This window comes from Misgurnus anguillicaudatus, chromosome 16, assembly GCF_027580225.2.
Source record: "Misgurnus anguillicaudatus chromosome 16, ASM2758022v2, whole genome shotgun sequence".
In the NCBI taxonomy this organism is placed as follows: domain Eukaryota; kingdom Metazoa; phylum Chordata; class Actinopteri; order Cypriniformes; family Cobitidae; genus Misgurnus; species Misgurnus anguillicaudatus.
In genome coordinates, this window is record NC_073352.2 from 7,084,213 (window position 1) to 7,108,358 (window position 24,146).

At 36.3% G+C, this 24,146-nt stretch overlaps 1 protein-coding gene across 2 annotated transcripts; it reads left to right on the forward strand.

Moving 5' to 3' along the window:
• Positions 1 to 1,239: 1,239 nt before the first annotated feature.
• Positions 1,240 to 20,867, forward strand: slc43a3b (solute carrier family 43 member 3b). 2 transcript variants are annotated; one of them, XM_055178833.2, is made up of 13 exons: positions 1,240 to 1,452; positions 3,889 to 4,120; positions 4,192 to 4,321; positions 12,140 to 12,186; positions 12,283 to 12,359; positions 13,344 to 13,436; positions 13,534 to 13,673; positions 13,856 to 13,944; positions 14,425 to 14,568; positions 14,750 to 14,857; positions 14,976 to 15,162; positions 15,896 to 16,019; positions 19,273 to 20,867. In XM_055178833.2, exons 2-13 carry the CDS (start codon positions 3,934 to 3,936, stop codon positions 19,390 to 19,392), a joined length of 1,446 nt encoding a protein of 481 aa, XP_055034808.2. In that variant the 5' UTR covers positions 1,240 to 1,452; positions 3,889 to 3,933; the 3' UTR covers positions 19,393 to 20,867. The 2 variants fall into 2 exon arrangements, with proteins under 2 accessions (XP_055034808.2, XP_055034807.2); XM_055178832.2 differs by lacking the exon at positions 1,240 to 1,452 and adding an exon at positions 3,725 to 3,798.
• The last annotated feature ends 3,279 nt before the right edge of the window (positions 20,868 to 24,146 follow it).

The window sequence follows — 24,146 nt, forward strand, 5'->3', positions numbered from 1 at the left end:
CATTTTATTCAATTCATCCACTGAGAAAGAAGAGAAGCATAAATGATGATTTGTGGTTGGTGCTAATAGAGAGACTGTCACACACCCACAGTAAACCAAATGAGCACTTTATATATTAAACTAAAGTAACAGATAATGTGCATGTCCATGTTATTTTGTATATAAATATATTTATAGATAGTCAAAATATCAGTTGATTTTTTTTCTTATATTAAAAACTTTCACAGCAAACATCACGCAGGCTTATACTGCTTATACATGCACACGCGGGGTATAAATGCTTGTCAATGACGGGTAAATCTGAAGTTTTCTGAGGGAATCTGAGTGCGGGCAGGCCTATTTTCATCCAGACCTTTACGCCTTATGTGATCGACATCAGAGTACCGCGAGAGCAGTGATAAAGGCGTACATTTCGACTTGCTCTCGCGGTACTCTGATGTCATAAGCCGATCGGTCTGCGCAGCACCACATAAACTGAAACACCATTTGACTCTTTGCGGCAACGTACCAGCAACATGAGAAGTGGTGATACGCAAGAGAAAATGAAGGTACGCTTGAAGGTTTACAACATAAAAGTGCTGGCACTGCGAGCGAGCACTGGTTTAGCTACCTACATCGTGTGTTGCTCTTTCACCACCGCTGACAACCTGAAGCATCCCGCAGACGCACTCGCTCTGCACTGCAGTTTGTAGCTCGCACTCTTGGTTCTGTAAACAGTAACTCCACCTTCTTTGATTTGATTGGCCATCGGATCATTTTAACTTTGACGAGCGCTGATAGAGGCAGATCAAATAGAGATAGGCATTGTACAGTATACATTTAGGCTGTTATTACACACCACAGGGATCTCAATGGTGGGCACAGCCCTGCTTGAGAAAATGGATGTGTGGCGTGAGAATGAGGTCAATTGCGTGAGTCTCACGCTGAATAAATGTGTGAAGGTTGGCAGCCCAATCTTGTGCAAGGGATTTATCTTAACAACAAATTAATATTAATAACCTTTTAACTATCTTATAAACATTGGTTTGAGAAATAAGTGTAACCAGCAAACATTTAGTCAGCATAGCCTACCATGCACGACTCACGATATTCAAAGTGATTTGTATATTATTTCAAAATACAAATATTGTCATTGTGCATAATTCAGTACTCTCCCAGATGTTATTCTGTAAACCATAATGATGACAGTGAACTTAATGAAAAGCTGTGTGATCAGAATGTCATGTGATAAGAGTAGCCTAAGTTCAGGCCACTGTCAGCTGTTGTCTTTCATGATTTTCTACAGCAATTAAACTGTAAGTTTAATATGCTTCTAGCAAACCTCTCAGATTTGTTTGTTTTTTTGTTTTAAGGGGTGAACAGATCCTGAATAGCAGAGGGGTGAACAGATCCTGAAATGCTGCAGAGGACTCAACGGCACGCGTGGCAGTCGGGTGCGTCTCCTCATGTCGGGTGCGTCATTTTTATTAACACTGACATATGCTTCAAACAGACTGAATGAACTATACATCACACTAACATGTGTCATTGGGAGTTATTGTGGCTGGATCTGTGTAGAAAAAATGTGTTGGGTTAACAAATATTATTTATTAGCCTATAGCCCAACTGTTATATTTAGCCTAAAACCTAACAAATACAACTAAATGTAAAGCTATAACTTGGTTTGTGTTCATGTGCATATCTATAGGCATGTTTGTTTGTTAGTTTGTTTTGATCATGGGTGATTTAACCATAATGGAGATGATCTATGATTCTCGTTCACATGACTGATTCACTTCATAAGAAATAGCATACACTGTAAAAACAGCATAATTTTTTTTCTCAATTCAAACTACTATTTTAACTTTTTACTTGTGATAAGTTGATATAACTTGACATAACAAGTTGAAACTGTTTAAATTATATTTTTATGTTACTTTAACTTAATAAATTATGTTGATTTAATATCATTTTTTACAATGTACACACTGTAAAATAATTCCGTAGAAATTACAATGTTGTTGCAGCTGGGTTGCCGGTAATTTACCGTAGATTTAAATTTATGTTATTTACTGGCAAGAGTTTGTTCAAAGTTAAATAAATTTTAAAGTCTTTATCTTTACAGAATAAAACTATACAATAACAGCCTCATGCAAAGCATTCTGGGAACCAGAAATCATCATCAAACTTTTTCAGATTTTGTTTTCCAGAATGTTTTGTTTGATTCTGTTTTTTTTAGTTTTACTCTGTAAAGACAAAGACTTGTAAATGTCAAATGTTCATTTAACTTTGAACAAAATGTTGCCAGTAAATAACATAAATTTAAATCTACAGTAAATTACCGGCAACCCAGCTGCAATTTCTACTGATTTTTTTTTACAGTGCAAATTTTATTTCAGATTGATGCATGGTTAGTTAACTGTTATGTACTGTAGCATAAATCAAACAGGTTTCAATATCAAAGATTAAATAAACCATCAATAAACTAATAGTTCTGCAAATGACAGTCATGGCAGATTTATGAGCTCAGTTCAGATGTTTTAGATCTTTTAAGTTTTTTCAAAGTTTGTGCTGCATTCTTAGATTTGTCTATTTTGTAGGCGTAAAGTCTCGTGTTTTTAAACGGGTGACCTAAAATTGCTGACAAGATAATTTGACATCTGATTGTCCTCATGTGATTGCGTTATTTGTAGCATTTACAACATACAGATAGGGAAATACCCTGGTTTCACTCTGCTAAATCTGAAGAGAGCAAACAAAGTTTATTTGCAGGTCTCGTATTAAATTCACTTTGTCTATGAAAGTTCTTGGATATCTATTAAAATACCCACATTTCAAAGTACTCGAATGTGAATTTATCAGTGTCAGCATTTGATGTAGATGGTCGGTCAAGCTTGAGAGGAAATCTTCTTGTGGTCTTGTGATGACAGAACGATTAAATGTCAAAATGCCGTTCCATCACCGAATGCTACAAACCACAAGGGAAGTGCAGAACCTCAGAAATAGTGAATCTTGTGTCAATCACACGTTTAAGTTCTGCTTTTATTTATTCAAGATTTTTTTTAATATGACGAAATGTCAGAAGATATCACGAACGATTGTGTTAAATGCCCAGGGCAGCTACAAGTTTGTCTTGGTTGTGGAAAACTTTCAAATCTGTATCCCTTTACACATATTTTGTGGGAAACCTTATCTAATACTTCAATGTGGCGTTTGGGGAGTTTAGTCACATACAAATACTTCAGGCAGATGCAGCTCCTATCAGTAATTCATGTGTTCCTGTCAAAATCTGTGTAAAAAGTGTAAAAAGGTTAAAGGGGTAATGCAATGGTACAAACATTTTCAGAACTTAAACAGTTTACAGGTTACATGAACATTAAATAGTGTTGTTGATAAACCCTGCTGCTTACTTCTTAAATGCTCAAATAACATGAGAGCTATTATTATACAAACATCTCTGTTACAGAGTACTGTGTTGAATCAGACGACCCGGCTTAAACATGGTTATTGCTAGAAGGGATACAGCAACTGCCGAAATCTTGTGAAATCTCATCAGATGAGCTCTGTTGTAATCCCTAATCCTACCCCCAAACCTAGCCCCAGGCCCAACATCCTGTAAGATTTAGGCTGTACCTGTATCCCTTCTATAAGCAAAACCTAGAGAAACTACATCCAATGAAATGAGAGGAGGGATTTGTGAAAATGGGAGGAAAAAGCACCTCCATGTGCTGTATGTGCATATAAAGCGACACAACGTGTGAGGGAGGGAGAAGTAGGTGTCTGTACTGTGTCTGCATGTTGAAGATCAAAAGGATAAGTGTATGTCTGTATGATACGGGAACAATCCGAAATTAAATAACATACTTGATTTGATGCTTCTTAAAATCTAAGCAAAATGTTCCTTTCCAGGATATCGGAGGCTATCAGAGGCCGAGTGCAGCAGAGGACGGGAAGATGTTAGGGTGTCAGGGTGGTGGTTTGAGGGTTCGCTTCTGGATCACTTTGATCACAGGGTTGGTGGAGTGTTTGGGTTTTGCAGGGCTCGTGTTCGGCTGGGCATCTCTGGTCTTCGTGCTCAAAAGTCAGGGATACTTCGGCAATCTGTGCGCGAACTCCACCGGTAATGGAACCATCGCCCAAGGTCAGTATAAAATAATATAATATATAATAATGCATTTTTATTGTAGTGTGTAATGGATGGTTGTGTACTAGACTGCAGTGGCCAGGATGAGCAGTTCTCCCTCATCTTCACCATCGCCTCCTTCTTGAATAGCTTTCTTACACTACCAATAGGCTTCCTGTTTGATCACTTTGGTACCATGGTCTCCAGGCTACTGGGAATGTGAGTCAGATATGCATGCATTCATGTTGTGCGTACACTGTATGTATTTATGTAATGCCTGTCTTTAGTGCAATATCATTAACAAAAATACCAATATGTTTAATGGTACTATATGAATGCCACTGTATATCATAGTAATAATACCATCTGATAGCAAACTGTACTACTTGTTCATTCCATATTTTTTTGGTGGGTAACATTTTCACCGCAGAAAATCCTTTTGTCCCACAGTGACACCAAAATATATTTGGACATGTATAGGCACATTGAAGCGACAGTGTCTGAATGTCATTGCCTTAGCAGTCAAATAATGATGAATCTGTAGGTGTAGCTCCACTACATTCCAATAATATATGTGTCCAAGTAAGTGTCCAAATACTTTAGTTTGCATTTTGAACACTGTTTTATTGCAATAATGCTCATTAGAATGAGGATTGACCGTGAGGCACTGTCATGCGACACCATCTAACAGTATGTTCATTTTCTGGAGGACAGAAGTGCATTGAGATAAATCTTGGGTTTTAGCTGAAAACGTGGGAGAGATACTGTAGAGATTTCAAGTAGAGGAGTGTGACAACAAAGGGAGGTGGCAGGACAGAGGGATTTGTGGTACATTGAGAAGTTTTGACAATTCAGTCTCAGTATGGTGCCAAAAAGGACTCAAGAAAGACAGGTGCATCAAGTGCATACCATAAATTCATTTATTCTGAGAAATACAAATTGTATTAGTACACTGTCAGAAAAAAACAGTCCCTGGGGCAAAACCCTTTAAAAATTGTCTTTGTATGTACCATTTTCTGCCAATTTTAAATAAATAAATTAATAATAAAAATGAAAAAAAAGATTTACCATTACATTATGGAAAACTGTACGCAAATGTGCCAAAATGGAGAATAAAATGAAATTATTTCCTTTAAATTTTCATGTTGATAATGCATTTTCCTAGCCTGGAAAATACACTCAATTCTAGTCAGAATTTGAGTCTGATACCGCTCCATTGGGGTATGATTATGGGGCGTGTCTCAACCGAAAAATGCCTCTGCACTCAATTGGATAGACCTACGACCAATCAGAGCAACGGAGTGTGTGACGTATGTTGAAATGATATCTTTTGCAGCCTGACCGAACTGCTAGTTATTTCGCTACAATGACACTAACATTGATTATACTAAGTCTGAGTTAGCGAGTGTACATCAACACCTACTATGTTTACAACATTTCATTTATATCACAACATTAAGTATTTACTAAGTCATACAGTCAGACTATCTCTTACCATTTGTACGTTAGGTGAACTTCATCCACGACGATACCCATTACGTTGGCTTCAAAAAATATCGGAGCCTAGCATGTCCCTCCACTTATTCAGCAGCCACGATTCCGGGGTTCCGAAAAGATGCTGGCAGCTAATTATATCCATCTCGTCATGCACGCCGAGTTGCATCGCCGTGATACCCATTTCAGCTGCTTCTTTAACTTGGTCCTCCATAAGTGCGACCAAAGGAGAAACAACAATGACAATAGAGTTTTCATGTCCCGTCTTCATAGCGATCATCGGAGCTAGCTGATAAATGAAACGTTTGCTGAATCCCATAGGAAGGACGGCAAAAACATCTTTCCGATCAACAAATGCATTGATCACGTTTCTCTTTTCCTCTTTTAAAATCAATGCTCTGTTGATATCTTTTAGAACAGACTCAATGTCAGAATCCACACATTTGAATTCTCCAGCGGCAGCCATTTCGTTGTAAATAGATTCAACACACGCGCTCTTTGGTTACGTGGTTGATTACATTACTGTTGATCATCTGTCCATCATCGTATAAAGCACGCCCTGACAATTTGATTGGTCGACCAGCTTTGGGTTTCGCATAGAAGCTCCTCAACGGAAAAACCCCAGACCGATCTTCCAGTTTCTCAAAATGTTGTGGGCGGGGCTAAGATCAGCTGGCACCCAGGCTAGCATTTTCCCTGTCAAATTGAAAAATAAAATGTAACTAACGATTTAAAATTTTATTTTCTCTACAATATCGAGGCAAGACTGCCAATATAAAAATTAAAAGAAAACACGAAAAGAAACTGCAAATACATTTAAAAAAAAGTTTTTTATTAATGCTCACACAATAATTGGGCCCTATTTTTACGATCTAAGCGCATTGTCTAAAGCGCACAGCGCAACGTCTAAATGGGCATGTCCGAATCCACTTTTGCTAATTTGACGACGGGAAAAATTATTTGTGCGCCGAGTGCATGGTCGAAAAGGGTTGGTCCTATTTTTTGAATGAGTAATAGGAGTATTTTGGGCGTAACGTGCAATAAACCAATGAGAGTCTCAGCTCTCATCCCCTTTAAAAGCCAGTTGCGCTGGCGCTATGTCTAATCCCTATTTAGATGACGGACTTTGTAAAACTAAGCGGAGGAAGAAGATCCACAGTTTAAGATTAATGTTAAATAATTGTGCTGTTTTTCACTTTTTATTTTTTTATTAAAACCTTTAAAACCCATTTTGTTTTAATCATAGAAGTAAAAAAAATGGCTTTTAAATGCTTTAAATGTATGGCTATCCGATATCATCAAAAAATTATTTACAAGTATGTAAGAAAAGGTTTGTACTCTAAAAATACTTTATTTGTAACAAACAGGAGATAAAGAATTTACAAACAGCTCTCTGCACATTTCAACACTTGGACAGCGTCACAATTTTTTTTTTAAGCATTACTTAAAAATGTTTCTCATCTTATCATATCCACAGGTACAGAGTCATCATATACAATAAATCCGTGAGGTAGCATTTAAAAAAACATTTAAAAACAGATGCATTTATTTAAAGCAAAGCATTTATTTACTTACCAGGCTGCAGGTGAAGCAGCTCTTTATTCCTTCTAACGTCTTATAATTAGGACTCATTTATGTCCAAGAGACTCAATAATAATATTTTGCATTAAATCCTTTAATCTTTCATATTTAAAAGTGTTTTTGTGCTGCTGCGCATTCATGTATGTGATAAGCAAACTCGCATTGTGGTCCCGTTTATAGGCGCATATTACTAATGCGCTCTTTAAATAACAAAAAACATATTGCGCCATTGACTTTAGACTTTAGACCAGGTTTTTGTTGGTCAATGGTGTAGTCTATTTTAGTTGCCTCAAAATAGCAACACGCCAACAATGCGCCTGAACACACCTCGTTTTCAGACCAGAACGCCCATGGGCGCAAAAGGGGGCGCAAATGCATTTGCTATTTAAACAACGTGGCGCTAAATGTGAAAATTATAATTGCGCAGAAATATAACACAAGTTGTGTTAAAAGTAACACAAAATGTGTTGTTTCAATAACAACACAGTAATGGGTGAATTCTGGGACACAGAATCAACACTAATGTCGTCCCAGAATTAACACTAATGTGTTGTTTTTAACACATTCTTTCTAAGAGTGTAGAGCCCAGAATGTGTACACTGTAAAAAGACACTGTAAAAAATTCAAGTTGGATTAACTTAAAAAAAATACTTCAATTGGTAACACCTAAAAATGTAAGTTTTTTAACTGTTTCAATATTTTAGGTGTTCTCCAATTAAGTAATTTTTTAAAACGTTTTTACCTTAGATTTTTCCCTTCAAGTGAGAAAATTTGAGTTTATAAAACTTTACTTTTTAGGTGTTACTTTTTGCAGTGTATACAGATGTGAAGCTAAGGTTCATCCAAACATCACTAAAGGGGTCCAAAGTCGATAAATCTAGCAATAAAGTTGGCAAAACTGCTTCAAGACACTAGGTGAGCAAATAAAACCCACCCCCTTATTAACATAAAAATTGCACACACGTTGACTCATTACATTACATTTCAATTTGATTTTTAGGGTTAAAAAGGTAAAAGTGACAAGCTTCTCAAGTATGCAACGCATACATGAAATGTGACCTCTGCATTTAACCCATCTCAGTAAGTCATGAACACACACCCACCCGGAGCAGGGGGCAGCACCCGGGGGGCAATTAGGGTTAAGGTGACAGTTGCAACCGTGAGACTCGAACCGGCATCTCTCAGGTTACAAGCCCGACTCTCTAATGCAAGAGCATTAATAAAAAACTTTCAAAAAAATGAATGAATATAATTGCACCAAAAAATTATAATAATAAGTTTGTAAGGCTATGGCCTATGATGAATCCATTTAAGCAGGTTGTCCATTTTTGTCTTAAAATTAGTATTGTGACACAGACTAGCTGTGATGAATTGCACCTGCGTAAGGTGCATTTTGTTCTGTTCGTTTTTTGTTGTTGTCTGTGACCTGTTTCAGAAAGTGAGTTGACAAGAGCCAGTTCTGCAGAGAACCTGGTGTCATGATCTGCCCGCTTAGATGCCTGAGGATTGCTGTAACTAGCACGACAAAAGTTTTATTTCACATAGACAAGAGTCTGTAACTTTTGCCTCTTTATCGCTATCTCTATTTAAAACATAAAATTGCCAATTGCTTTACATATTGTACTTATCTTTACATTAAGTTTCTGACAAATAACTTTAAACTGACATTCTCTGTGAAATCGGACCTGATAACTCAAATTATTATTATAATTTGAATTGGGTTAAGGTAAGACTTCAAAAGCTGTTTTATATGTAATTGCACAATAAAAGAAATGTGTTCATTTTTGACTAAAAAAAGTTACAGATGTCAGTTTTATGTAAGGGATAATGAATAGGCAGCCGGTTGTTATGTAAGGAATAATTGGCTATTTACATCATAAGTAATATAAGGAACATTAAATATTGATTTGAAATATTTTATTTGCTAATTTTTAACGAATTCAGACCTTCCGCGAGATGTAATTTTTGTGTACTATTAAACTGTCAAAATGATTTGCAGCATCCGGGTTACTTTGAATTATTAGTTTTGAGTGGTTGTTACCTGCAAATGTCGCGACTGGCCAACCAGAATCAAGTATTTTGATGAACGGTGTAATTAAACACAATAATGGCTGTAAAAAATAAAGTTCAAGTAACATACAATTTTTATAAAATATCTAGTTAATGATGAATCATTTGATTTCTTATGTCTCGGGATGATGCCGGAACCTTGTTTGATTCTTTATGTTAGTCTAGTATGGCAGGGTTCTGACAGTACAATGCTTGTGTGGGGAATGCGTGGTCCATATTGTTTAGGTTTACCACGTATTTCCCGCGTCTCGTCACTTTTTACCTGATCCCTTACTTGTTATGATTTTGACCTGTTCCCCTCATTAGTTCTCCTATTTAAAGTCGTTGGGCTCTATCATACACCCGGCGCAATGCAGCGCAATGTGCGACGCAAGTGTTATAATTTTCACGTTTAGCACCACGTTGTTTAAATAGCAAATGCATTTGCGGCCACTTTGGCGCCCATGGGGTGTTCGAGGTGTGTTCAGGCGCATTGTTGGCGCGTTGCTATTTTGAGGCAACTAAAATAGACTAAGCCATTGACAAACTAAAACCTGATCTAAAGTCTTAAGTCAATGGCGCAATATGTTTTTTTGTTATTTAAAGAGCGCAGTAAATTATGCGCCTATAAACTGGACGACAACCCGGGTTTGCTTATCGCATACATGAATGCGCAGCGCTGAGCTGAGACTCTCATTGGTTTATTGCACGTTACGCCCATTACTTATTAGGAAAATAGGACCAACCCTTTTTGACTGTGCGCTCGGCGCACAAACCATTTTTCCTGTCGTTAAATTAGCAAAAGTGCCATCAGACACGCCTATTTAGACCGTGCACTTTAGACAATGCACTTAGATCGTTAAAATAAGACCCCTTGTGTTTGTTGTTCCTGGTTCGTTTTGTCCTGTCACTGTGAGTACCTTGATCAAAAGCACTGTTTAGTAAGTCATTGTTTATCCTTGTTGTTAGTCATTGTAGTTTTTTTGTTTAGTTTAGTGTTTTGCTCCATCATGGGTTTTGTTTTTCTCTGTTTTGTATTATAATAAAAGTGTTTTTTGTTACGTCAAACGCCTGCGCTTGGGTTCGCTTCTTTCACCAATTCCTAACATTATGTTTAATGAAGCAGATGGTTTAGTTTACAACATTAGGCTTTGCCAGTAGGTGCAAGCTGAAGAAAAATGTTGTCGGTTTTGAATTCACAATAAATTATGCACTCTTATAGTGATGTTTTGATATAATTAGTGATTATACTAATAGTAATTGTAGGCTTCAATAAATATCTGTTAGAATGTTAGTCATGATGGGTATTTGAACACTGGATGAACAGCAGTAAATCTCAGTTTACTAGCACTTTGACTGACAAGATTTCAAGCGAGTGTTTGTTACATGAAGTTGCATAACTCAGTTGTGAGGTGTTAACCACAACATTTGTTTTTAGAATAGGCATGTTAGCAACCAAAGAAACTCTGTAAACCTTACTGGAGATGGTAATGTCCCAGAGGGGCACTAGCGACAGATAGCCTCCTTGCAAGAGGGCCCGACTTCTATGATGAACCGATCGCCGGTTGTGGTGGACTGGTTACATATATGCATATATATTAGTGCTGGGCATAGATTAATCTAGATACATTTTTTTGCATAATATATATTTGAAGAAATGTTTTATTTATATATCATTTTGTATTTATATATAATATAGAATATATTAAAATCTAAACATATATACACATGTAAATGTTTCTTAAATACATACATGAATGTGTGTACTTATATATACATAATAACTACAAACCACAAACTTGTATATTATGCCAAAAAAAACTTTTTTTGTATGCGATTACTAATATGCCCATCACTAATATATATATATATATATATTAGTGATGGGCATATTAGTATATATGCTAATTATGTATATATATAATATATATAATCTGAAGTGTAGTCGCCCCTTGCCTAAAAATTGCAAAACCATACTTGTGTCTTTTTATCAAGAAGCTTCTTCAAGTTTTACTATAGGGTGATTTTTTTTAAGAATCTTGAAGGAGTTCACATTTAATCTGGGCATATATTGGCTGCTTTTTCTTCAATATTTAGTTTAGTTAGGTCGCCATTGCATGGCTGACACTGCCGTCGGTGTATGAATGTGTGATTGAGTAGGTAAATGTGAGGCAAAAACTGGTAAAGCGCTTTGGATGGCCATAGGTCTGTTAAAAGTGCTATATAAATGCTGTCCATTTACCATTACATTATGAAATTGGTGTAATGTTTGTTTGTAATTTTTGTACAATTAAAATTATTAAGTTAATGTGAGCTATTTGTTTGCCTTGTCAAAGTAAATGATAAGATGCCATCTGATTGTCTGGGCTTATAAATTTTAAACCCTGGAAGTAAAGTCTGGACCATCCAGATTGCCTTTCCATTCCTCAGTCATACCATGAAGGCTGATCCTGAACATCTCTAGGAATGTGATGGCTTTCCCTGAGACAGTAAACTCTGAGACCTCTTCAACTCCTAATCCTATCACTGCAGTCCCTAAATTCCCCGTCGCAGTCTAGACATTTTCCTGAGGGTGCACATACTGCTTAACTACCATTTGACTCATAAATCACTTTACGACTTTCCTAAAGGAAAACCAACAATTGAAAATTATTTTGTGCACCTAAAAGATGACATTCTTTGGCATTCAATAATGATAATAATAAAACTATATAGCTGATTTACTAAAATATACTTGGTTGGATGTTTTATCAGTTGACAAATGAAATTCGTACTTTTGTAAGCATGCCCAAATGTTGTTTGTGGGGCACTTTGGACTCATTAAAAGGGACAGCAATAATATCACGTTTCATCATGAAGAGATGATTATATGCTTATTTTTTCTCATATTTGCATCTTATTATTTATTTACAGATCATTCTACACATTAGGAATGCTGTTAATAGCCTTTTCAAGCCCAGGTAAATATAGTTTTAATAGTTTTTTGACCCTCAGTGCACTAATACTATATACAGAGATTTATTGTGTTTATACTCAAAACTGATGTTGTTTCTCAGCCACCTCCATCCTTCTGTTTCCTGCTCTGTCCTGCATCGTTGTGGGAGGAGTTGAATTCCTACTAACCAATATGCAGGTACTGAAGTTTTCAAAGTGCAGGCGAATATAAAATCCCTCATAATGTATAAGCCTGCCTAATTCTGTAGACAGTTTATTCAGAAGTTTTTCATATCAGTGCTTCTGAGAGACCAGAGGACTTTCGTGATTTCTGTCTGACCCTTTTATCTAAACAGGCTTTGTCCTGTAATAGACTCTAATATGTCGATAACCCCTGCTATGATATGCCAATCTTATCACACACTTAAAAACTTTCTTGAATGGCTTTTGTAAGGTCGTATATGGTTTCACAAAGAACCTGTTACATCAATAGAACTTTTACATTGAAGAAGTTCTTCATAAACATTTCCTTTAAACTAAGAAGAAGAAATACTTTAAGAAACTTGCACTGAAAGGTTTTTTTGAGAACCAAAACTGGTTCTGTAAAGGCATTGCTGCAAAAAAACATTAATTTAATTTCCTTCTTACAAATTTTACATGACAAATTTAGTTGAATTTACTAAATAATGTGTTCATTTAGAATTACTCATCTTTTTGTGTTATTTTTACTAAAATTTGGTTAAAAAACTGTTTTATTTTAATAGAATTTACTCATTTTATTTACTTAAATGTACTAAGCCGCAAAATAATTTTTTTACATACACTGTAAAAAATACTTTGCTGCCTTAAAATATCTTGCCGAATCAACTCGGATTTACAAGTAATTTCAACTTGCTATTATTTATCTTGACTAGAGATGAGTTGTTATAACTACAGGTGAGTTGTTATAACTTATAAAATTAAGTTGACTTTTCTCAACTATATTTTATAAGTTGTGACAACTCATCTTTGTTGACATGACTTGTAAGTCTTAGTTGAATTAACAAAAAAATTTAAGGCAGCAAAGTTTTTTTTACAGTGCAGTGAATGCATTCTTTGGCACCTTTAACACAATTGCCCTTATGTCTTGTTAGGATACATATGATATGTAATAGAAATTACAGATCTCTTTTGGTTTCTTCAGGTGGGAAATCTTTTTGGTACACATCGCTCCACTATAATCACTCTCTATAATGGAGCCTTTGACTCGTCCTCTGCAGTTTTCCTTATCATCAAAGTAAGAGGCTTATAAAATGACATTAAAGACTTTGAAATGATACTGTAGCATTGCTGACGAAGTAAAGATCGATGTGTGAATCATGTCTCTCTTTCAGCTGGCATTTGAAGGTGGAGTCGCTCTACGCTGGTCTTTTCTCTTTATGTCCTGCTGTGCCGCCATTCATCTCTTCCGTACATTTGTGTTGTTACCTCGTAAACATATTCCTTATCCTCTCCCAGAGAACTACAGCTATGGGTAAACTATAAGTTCAACACATCTGATCACTGTGTAAATCTCACTGAACTTTCTCCATAAGAAATGCTTCTACGTACATGTGCAGCAAAACAACAGATCTCCAACTGTACTGTCAGCTTCAGCTAAACTGACACTTTTATTAAATTCTGTCAATATCATAATGTTTTCTCTGATTTTAGTAGAATTAAATGTGGGAAAACTTTCAAGGCTAAACTGGAAATGCCAACTGAAAATAATTCACCTCAAGGCCAAAACACAGCAGACAAAACGGGTAAGCAAGTGTTTAAAACTTCACTGCAGCTTAACCTGTTAAAAAACATTTGAATTATTTCATCAAACATTTTGTGGGAAAGAAATTAAAGAGCACCTATTGTCCGATTCATGTTTTTACATTTCCTTTGGTGTGAAAGTGTGTATTAGTACATGCTAATGACGTAAATCTCTTTTCTTGGACTACAACAAACACACGGATTGTAGGCAACAGTTTACTTCCTGGGATGTAGACAAGACCGACCACAACCGTGCCACGCTCAAAATTGCTTAAATCACATTTCTTTCCCATTCTGAGATTCAGTTTGGAGTTCAGGAAATTGTCTTGACCAGAATGCATTGAAGCAACTGCCATGTGATTGGTTGATTAGATAATTGCATTAATAAGAAATTGAACAGGTGTTCCTAATAATCCTTTAGGTGAGTGTATATATTGTGTAAAATAACACCTAATAAACACTGTGATACATTTTTTTTACAGAGCGAAGTTTCAAGAGCTGTTTCCTGTCCTGGTTGTTCATGTGTCATCTTCTGTGGCTTTCTGTGATGCAGCTGAGACATTATCTGTTCATCGGGACATTAAACCCTATGCTGAATCATCTTGCTGCTGGAGATCAAGGACTTGGTACAGTACACACACTCACAAACATAGACACACACAAAGAGTATTATCATAATTTCTAGTTATCTGTGTTCAGGTGAACTTAGTATGAGTAGATACGCATGCTAAACCACCACAAACTGTGTCGTGTGTATCATGATCTTGTTTTTCTTGCCCTGAATGGTCTTTTGGTTTTTGCTCGCAGTGAGCAAGTATACAAACGCGTTTGCGTTCACTCAGCTTTGTGGGATCCTTTGTGCTCCGTGGAATGGCCTCATCATGGACCGTCGAAAGGGAAAGGAGCTTAAACCAGGTACACACACACATGCCATGTATTTATTGTAGAACAAGTCTGTATTTCATCTTTTTCTCTTAACTTCCCAGTCTGTTTAGCAGGAATATACTTATTAACACTGTTGCTCTGTATTCAGGTGAAAGTGAGCAGGAGGCTGACCTGAGGTCAGCTATATTGTCTCTAGCACTGACAGCGCTGCAGGGTGTGCTTTTTTCTGTGTGTGCGGCTACACCCATCCTACCCCTTCAGTACCTCACATTCGTCCTTCAGGTCCTCAACAGATCTTTCCTGTTCGGAGGAAACGCTGCTTTCGTTTATGTGGCGTAAGTTGTAACAAACACTTTCATTGGTGGATAACTGATATACAAAATAACAGATATGAACTTCTCTGTGAAATCAAGGCTAAAGTTTTATAATCTAATAATGCAGCATCAAAGCCATAGACAGGACGTAGTTTGAATAGGCAAAAATAAACAATCAACATAAAATATCGACCAATCAAAACTTTTATTTTGATGCATTGCACTTGTATGTGTTTGAATGAGTTATAGTTTTAGTCTGTTTTTGAATTACTCTTTAAAAACATAATGCACATTACTTGTCTATTTATTTCTTGTATTTATCAACTTCAGCGGCGGCCGGTGACTTCTCTTCCGACTTAACTCTGATTACACATGATATTAAGTGAGCATCTGGCAAACACAAGCATCTCTTTTATCATAAACCTCTCTGATGCATCTGCAGCAGGCTCATATTTTAACATCACACGTGATGCACATGAGTTTACGTGACACGCCAAACACATATTTTGAACACAAATTTTGACAAGCCACACACATGACGGGCTAAATGCACATTGTGATGAGCCACACATCGTGCACCCTCGAAAAAGAAGTCACCGGTCGCCACTGATCAACTAATACTGTTAAAATCTTTGCTGAAATTCTTGCTAATGTAGTCAGGGTAAATCTAAAGATGACCTTACGGTTTGCTGATATCTGAAGTCACTAATACATTGTGCATCACTAAATAAAATTTATTGAATGTTATTATCAGGTTTCCTCCTGTACACTTCGGAAAGCTGTTTGGGATGATGTTGGCTCTCTCAGCTGTATTCTCTTTGCTTCAGTATCCCTGCTTTGCCCTCGTTAAAGGACCATTGGGTGGAGACCCTCTTTACGTAAGCCCCCTATATATTTATAGTGTTAAAGGTGCATTGTGTTACTTTTAGGAGGATCTATTGACAAAAATGCAATATAATACACACAACACAACTATATTTTCAGTGGTTCATAAAAACCTTACATAATGAACCGTTATGTTTTATTACCTTATATGAGCTGTTTGTATTTAAAATACACAGCGGGTCCCCTTACAAAAAAGTTGCCATTTTACACTGTCATGTTTCTACGTAGCCCTAAATGGACAAACTTCCCTACAGACCAAGTTCGGTCACTACGTTGTCTCAGATGACGACATGTTTGAGCTGTGGTGGCTACCGTAGATTTTCTATGCGTATCGAAAGGGAGGGGTAAGCTGTGGACTGAGCCGTTGGTTGCAATTTGCAATCTCACTGCTAGATGCCGCTAAAATCTACACACAGCACCTTTAAAATAAACAAGCTTTCAATATTCCAGCTGTTGTTATAGCTATCCAGTGAACAACTAATGTTTGATAATCAGAAATTTCCAAATACTGTAAACAGTACTATATCATTCTTAACCACGGAAATGTCTCTTGTGAAATGGTTTTGTCTGAAAGTGTGTTTGTGCTACACTATGGGGTGGTTTCCTGGACATGACTTATCCTAGTCCCAGACTAAAAAACATGTTTAAGCTTTTTTAATTTAAAATCATCTTGCACTGACACATCTTGGCCCCATTGGTTTGTCTCAAGATGCACACCAGTATTGTTTTTTTGTTTGTAAAAACTGCTTAAATGTCCTAATATGACATAGGCCTTTAATCTTGGATTAATTTAAACCCTGTACAGAAAACTGCCCCAGTATGTCTTATTAAAGCGTAACTAAACCCCTGGTCAGAGCCTGACTCCACCCACTGGCAATATTTGAAAAATGCAAGAAAAGTGGGCAGATCCCAACAGAGATAGAGGGGATGAACTAAGCTCGTACCAAGCATGTGGTGACATCGTAACAAGGGCGTGGTGAGCTTGAACCTGCTTACATCATGAGTTACTTTTTGGACCCAACATCCAATAGGAAAATTCAACTGCAGTAGCCACCTTTCAACCTGAAGAGGGCAGCACTCAGACGTTTTTACACCATATATTGTAGTATTGAAACACTTTATATCCAAATGTCAAAAAACTTACTGAAATCAACGAACAGCACTAATAAAGCATCATTCTTACAGATCATTAACTAAAAAAAGTTGGTTTAGGGTTTAGTTACTCTTTAAACATTAGTCTGATGTTTTTGTTACGTAATGTACTTTTAAAGAGTGATACATTGTTTAAAGGTGACAAAATCTGACTCTTTTCATGTTTAAGTGCTATATTTGGGTCCCTACTTCTTCTATCAACCTCGAAAATGTGTAAAAGATCAACGCAGTAACTTAGTTTTGGTAAATCATTCTCTGCAAGCATGTGAAAAAATACATGTAGGTAAATGAAATTTGGTTGTGATGTCAGAAAGGGAAAATACCGCCCCTTAATCTGCACTATCCAACCACAGCTCTTCCATTTAGTGCAGAGATCAACTCATTTGCATTTTAAAGGACACACCCAAAATGGCAAATTTTTGCTCACACCTACAAAGTGGCAATTTTTTAACATGCTATAATAAAACTAAAACTTCATACGTACTCTGGAGACACCAACGATTTATTTGACATCTTAAAAAAGTCTTGTGAAATGTCCCATTTTTACCTTGTCTTTGTTGAATAATGGACATTCACAAACATACAAAAAGTGCTAAACATGCTAAACATCTCAGTCTCATAGAAATTACTCTTTTAGAAATGTCAGCCAGAAAACAGCCCAATCTGAAAAACTGATGCTTATGACATCACAGGCATACGGACTACCGGCACATCCGGGAACTTGACTGTAAATTTCGTCACCGCCCCTTTTTGGGGGATAAAAACCAGACCTTCCATTGACTTCCATTCAAAATAGCGGAACAAAGCAACGTTTTTACACAGCCGGCAGGCGTAAATAACTTATGAAAACACTCTGATTAAACATGTTGAGTAATTATCTGTCCACCCTGCTTGCCATAGAGCGCGAAAGATACATTAACACATTTAATTTAGTCAATATAAAAACATGTCCCTTTCATTCTCACAGCGTCAAATTTGTGTAACAACGCCATCCAGTGATTGCTGGAAATATCGCTAAGCCAGTTAGTTGTATGGCTGGACGGAAAAGTACATTTATTACTCTAAATATAAAGACATAATATATAAATACGAAGTAACTTTCAAATACGAAGTAAAATCATTCACTGTCTTCCCTGTTGACTCGATGAGGTACGAGTAAATGTCCGGGTAAGACACATCTGGCCAACAGGGAGCGTTGTTACACAAATTTGATGCTGGGAGAATGAAAGAGACATGTTTTTATATTGACCAAATTAAATATGTTAATGTATCTTTCGCGCTCTTTGGCAGGCAGGGTGGACAGATAATTACGCAACATGTTTGGTCTGAGTGATTTCTTGGGTTGTTTGCGCCTGCCGGCTGTGTGCGAACGTTGCTTCGATACGCTATTTTGAATGAAAGTCAATGGAAGGTCTAGTCTGCTTTCCCCCAAAAGTGGGGGTGAACCTGTTCAGAGACATTCTATGACGTTGCGCCGGTTGTGCGTATCTAACTGCCCTTTCACTTTAAAATAATTGGCTACATTTTTTGAGTGGCAGCAAAGTCAGCCAATCAGTAATGAGATTGCAAGTTAAGCCAGTAGGGGGAGCCAAATAGGTGCAAAACCACTTGTTTAAAATCCCCCACCCTAATAGAGCTATCTGAGAGAGGTTTTTAGGAAGTTTCTAAGGCATTACAGACCCAAACAAAAAAAAATTTGTCTACATGTCACATCACAGAACAAGGATAAATACTCCGTTCAATCATTCTATGTCACCTTTAAATATTTTGGGGTCATTGTACTTAGTTTAATTGATTCATTTACATACCTCCTTGCTTTTCCCGACATATGTTTAGCAGACTTATTTACGTTTTATCACGTGTCAAACACTCCTCCTTTTCATTTTTTTGGGAAGGAAACACTGGAAGGCAGCTTTTAAATCAGATACAGCTCCTGTACTGTACCTTTGTCAATGTTTATTTAACAGATACAAAACTCAACATATATCTCCATAGTGTTTCAGCTTGTAGAAATGTTTTATCAGTTAAACACCCATCTATTTCATCGTTTAGGATCAATATTGCTGACTGAACTGTTAAACCTGATGTTTGTAGGTGAACATCGCTCTGGCCATTCTGAGTCTGCTGGCCTTCATCAATCCTCTCTACGTTTACTTTCACTGTCGACAGCGGGCAGCCCTGCGATCCAATGGCAACATGAACACATCTTCATAAGATCATGTGGTGAAGGGAATATCATCCTGATCCAAAAAACAGCTTTCTGTTGCTATTTTATTTTTTCATGAACAGAAAAGCTTTCTCATTGTGCAGGAAGATATTTTACTAAGCTTTCATAGCTGTGTTGTGCAGTGATCAACTCTTTCTTGACCCTGTAAAGGTATGAAGTGTTTTATCCGAGAGGATTTTAGCAGGAAATTGACAGCTCTCTTTACCCTTCACTAAAGTTTTTATACACTACTGCCTGAAATCATGCAACCTGAGAGTGCACTTAACCAAAAATAATGTTTCGTATATGGCGAGGCAATTTTACAATTTATTTTACATAGCAAAAAGACCAAAGACTGTTTATCATATGTGACAGTGCTTGTGAAACCCCAGCTAAGGTTATTTTCTTGTGATTTACTGTTTTCTATCAAATCATCCCACATAATGTAAAGATCATTATGTGAAAATATAATCTTGATTTCTGACCCGACCAGAAAAGAAATTATCCAAAGCTGTCACTTGGACAGTATCCTTTATGAAGGTCCTAATATGTACCATATAGGTACAGATGTTTATACATTTGTTACCAATACTAAATGCATCTAATTATGATCTCATAGTACAGCAACATAATATGCAAATGAACTTTTTAAAGGGAGGAGAAAATACTTTCCATACTGTATCTTTTGTTGTTGCCATCAAAGGTTGTGTGTCATATCAAACTCTTCTATATATTTTGGCACTGATTCATCAATAAGAACAAGTGAGACAGGTTGTGTGAGATCCCATAAGAATAAAAAAAACTTTAATATCTCATTTCTAGATCGAATCAAGATTCAATGAAGCTTTCGCTTATGTCACCTGTTTCTCCTTGGAAAAAGACCCAATAATCTCACATATGTGCTACTTGTTTCAGAATAGATCTCAATCATGTCACAACCTGAGTTCAGACTTGTCAAGACAGTATTAAAAAAATCATTATGATATTATTCATCAAACCCAGATTATCTCTTAATGAATGTCAAGTATTGTCTCATCTATTGAAACAAAGTTGATATTTGAAACACATAGATAAGAAAGGCATTACTCTCCTAAACTGTAAAAGCAATTGGGATGCCCTCATTTTTATGAAAAATGACTTGCATTAAACAGTATATGGGTTTACAGAATGAGACCTCTCTTATGTTATTCAACTTTCTAAATGAATCGGTAATGGGATAAGTTTGTATCATAAACAGTGTTGATGCTGTTCGTTGTTTAACGAGGGTCCTGAATGAAAACTAGTTAAGAACCACTGGTTAAGTGTTTCCTTCCTTACATTGTTCTCAGTGATACTCATTTGTAGCTGTAGTTGAGGGAGCCCTCTGTAGGACATAACAGGAATTACATCATAACCTGTGAAATTCATATTCAGCTGCATATAAAGCTGCTTTTATAAATGTAGCTGTATTACTTCAAATAAAGGGAATTTTCTATGAAAGCAATGAAGTTGTCTGAATCACTGCCACATGATTTTGTAGTATTACCTTGATAAAACTTTACAATAAAGTTGTATTTTTAATATAAGCAGATACATTATTTCACATTAACAGCGAACCGTACAGTTAATCAGCATTTTATTACATTTTGTTAACGTTAGGTAATGCCAATAAATTGTTCATTTTAGTTCATTGTACATTAACTAATGTTAACAGTTACAACTTTTAATAGCCCATTAAAGGCGGAGTGCACAATGTTTGAAAAACGCTTTGAAAAAGAAGATCTGTCTATAACAAATAGATATCCACACATTCATCCATCCATGATCTAACCATCCTTGTATTATGCATCAATGCATATGAAATAGATTTTTGAAAGGGCTGCACAATTTAGACAAAAAAAATTATAATCGTCAGTTATTATTAATATTGTATTAATAATAGTTATCATTTTGATGAATAGTATTTACATTGTTTTCATTTCATTATCATTGTATACCTGAGGCTTAATTGTAACACTGTGTGACAACTGACCCCGCTGTGTAAAAATGTTTTTAATCCCAGCTATCAGTTACTAGGAGTTTTCTCGGTTTAATAGACTTTATTGGACCACAACAGTTTACAATTTAAATGCAGCATCAAAGGGCTCACAACCGAGGCATAAGGGTCTTATCTAGCGAAAAGATTGTAATTTTTGCCCAAAAAAAGTACTTTTAAACCCCAACTTCTTATCCTGCACCAGTCATGTGAAGCGCCAGTGTGACCTTACGTACATAATCACGTCGAAAGGTCACACATGTAAAACTACCACTCAAGTGTTTATAATTGTGGAGAAAGAGGAGCGTTCAGACGTCTTTGTGTCAGTTATTACTAATTTACATAATTTCTTCTCCAATAAACAAAGAAAGACATAAACATCTTGGATAACATGAGGATGAGTAAATGATCTGTTTTTTATGAAAATACAACTCATCTTTGCATTTAAGCATTTCTTCAGTCATTTTTTACTATATAGTTAACTTAAATTTATTGATTCAATTTAATTAATCATTTAATTTGTTAATTCTGTGTAGCGCAACTAAACTTTGCCCTCTCCATTTGATCGAGATGTTTTGACTTCGGTTTTCAGAACATGTGTGGAATGATGCCAATACAGATCAATGATTTTTATGACATCATTCTGCACTTCAGATTTTCATCGGATTGCAGGCTGAGAGGTAAAATAAACATTATTGGCTATTTTAAAAAAAGAGAGTCATTCAATTTGTCCCATCCTGACTTCCTGTTCCATTGAAAATTATATTATACTCATGCTCTTTCTCTCCCTCTCTCTCTGGTGTATGACACGGTCTGACAGTGATGCTAAAAGCGCTAATGAACAGAAAAAAACGTGCAGAAATAGATGAGCGAGGGTGGGATGTGTAAACTGACTAATAGCAAAACATAATTAATGTCACACTAAGAAGGCACTTCTACTATAAATAGAAGTACCAGAATTATAGGGAGCACAATAACATACTGGGTAAAATTAATAAACCAAAAATAAAAACAAGAGATTCAAATTCAACACAAAGAGATTCAAGACAAATTTAATGGGAAATTTAAAAACTAACACAAAAGTGACTTAACTATAAAGATTATGTTCAACTTTAAACAGACGCAAAAACATTGTAGTTTTCAATATGAAGAGTTTCGTTGCAAAACGAGATAAATCCATTTTTTAACATTTTGTCAAAACATGTTTATTATTATGTTATCATGTTATTATTTAGTTTTATGGTGCTACTTAGCTCTATTTTTTAAGTTATGAAGGTTTAAATCAAAACAAACCAACTGCAGTTGCATTGAAATTAATTGGAATGCACAACCAAAAAACGAGATTTCTGAACAATTAAAAAAACGGTGGTTATCTCGTTTTGCAACGAAACTCTTCATATGCAATGTCAGTACTTCATTTGTATCTCCATGAAATATTTTCAAGTTCTCCTTGGCCTTTAGTCCTGTTATGCACTGTTAGAATAAAAGTTTTGTTGGTTCAACTTAAAAATGTAATTTACGTGGTTGCCTAAAATTGTTGTGCCAACTAATATTTTTTACGTTAAATTAGCTAAAAATTTTAAAGCAACCAGGTAACTTTTTTAAATTGAACCAACAAATCTTCTTTACAATGAGACATTATGGGTTTAGGCACAGTGTCTTGGCTGTTTCAAGGATTGGCCTTTTCCTTGGATCATCTTTGAACCTCTATTATTTGTTGACTTTCTCCACAATCCTTCTTGATGTTTCCATGAATTAGGACAATTATCACCTCCACCATTTGGTTCAGTGTGCAAACATCTTACATAGCTACTAGTAGGACTTTCAAAAGTTCATTGCTCCTGCTCATCTTCCTCTGCACCCATTCTTCTGTCATCATGTTGTACATGAAGTGTTGCCAGACATGAATCTAAATCTGTGCGGGACATAGAGGCATATGAAGTGTTATAGTCAATCCATGCTGTGCTGAAGATGCTCGGCCTGCTTCCCATCTGAAGCTTCTGCACGAACTTCGCACGTTCACACAACTTGGTGGTTGTGATGGGAATGTTCTTGATAAGCATGTTGCAAGCTTTTCCATATGTCTTTCATGCCCCGTCCCCAACCTTCTGTTTGACAGGACTAATCTCAGTGGGAATCTGTTGGTAGGAGTTCATTCATCTGTGCCGCTATAGGCAGCTATTCAGTCCAGTTGGTTTATTTAAACCCTCAAATATGAATCAAATCAAGACCTGATGAGAGACCTCTCCTCTTTATATGTTTGTAAGATCTTGAAAATGACGAGAACACATATTTGGGAAATATAACAAAGATTTGGTATAAACCATGTAGATGACGGCATAATTTGATAATTAGCTCATTGCCAATAAAGCTTTACTCTCTCTCTCTCATACGCTCTCTTTATTTGTCTCCCTCCACTCAGCATCATTCATTCTGCGTCATCATAGCTTGAAACATGGCAGGCCTCTGTTTAAAAATAGAGATGAATGAATGGACAGCAGACAGGCAGATGAAAGAGGCAGTGAAACAGCAACGGACGGGAATATTAGTCAGTGACATTAAGATGATAAGACTCTGCTCATCTCTATAATAAGACGCCACAGAGGTTGTAGGAGTAACGCAAAGCCATTGATGTAGACCAGAGAGAGACACAAAAAACAGGCCAGATAGCTAAGTATAGATGTAAACACAGCAGAGTGTACCAAACAGGTGGGAGGACATCTGAAGATCAGCTTTGGTCTCAGTATG

Coding starts and splice junctions, on each gene's coding strand:
- slc43a3b (XM_055178832.2), top strand. CDS start 3,775: ATGTTGAAGATCAAAAGGATAAGT. Junction 13,674..13,855: donor CCAGAGAACTACAGCTATGG/GTAAACTATAAG, acceptor TGATTTTAGTAG/AATTAAATGTGGGAAAACTT. Junction 14,569..14,749: donor TGCTGGAGATCAAGGACTTG/GTACAGTACACA, acceptor TTTTGCTCGCAG/TGAGCAAGTATACAAACGCG.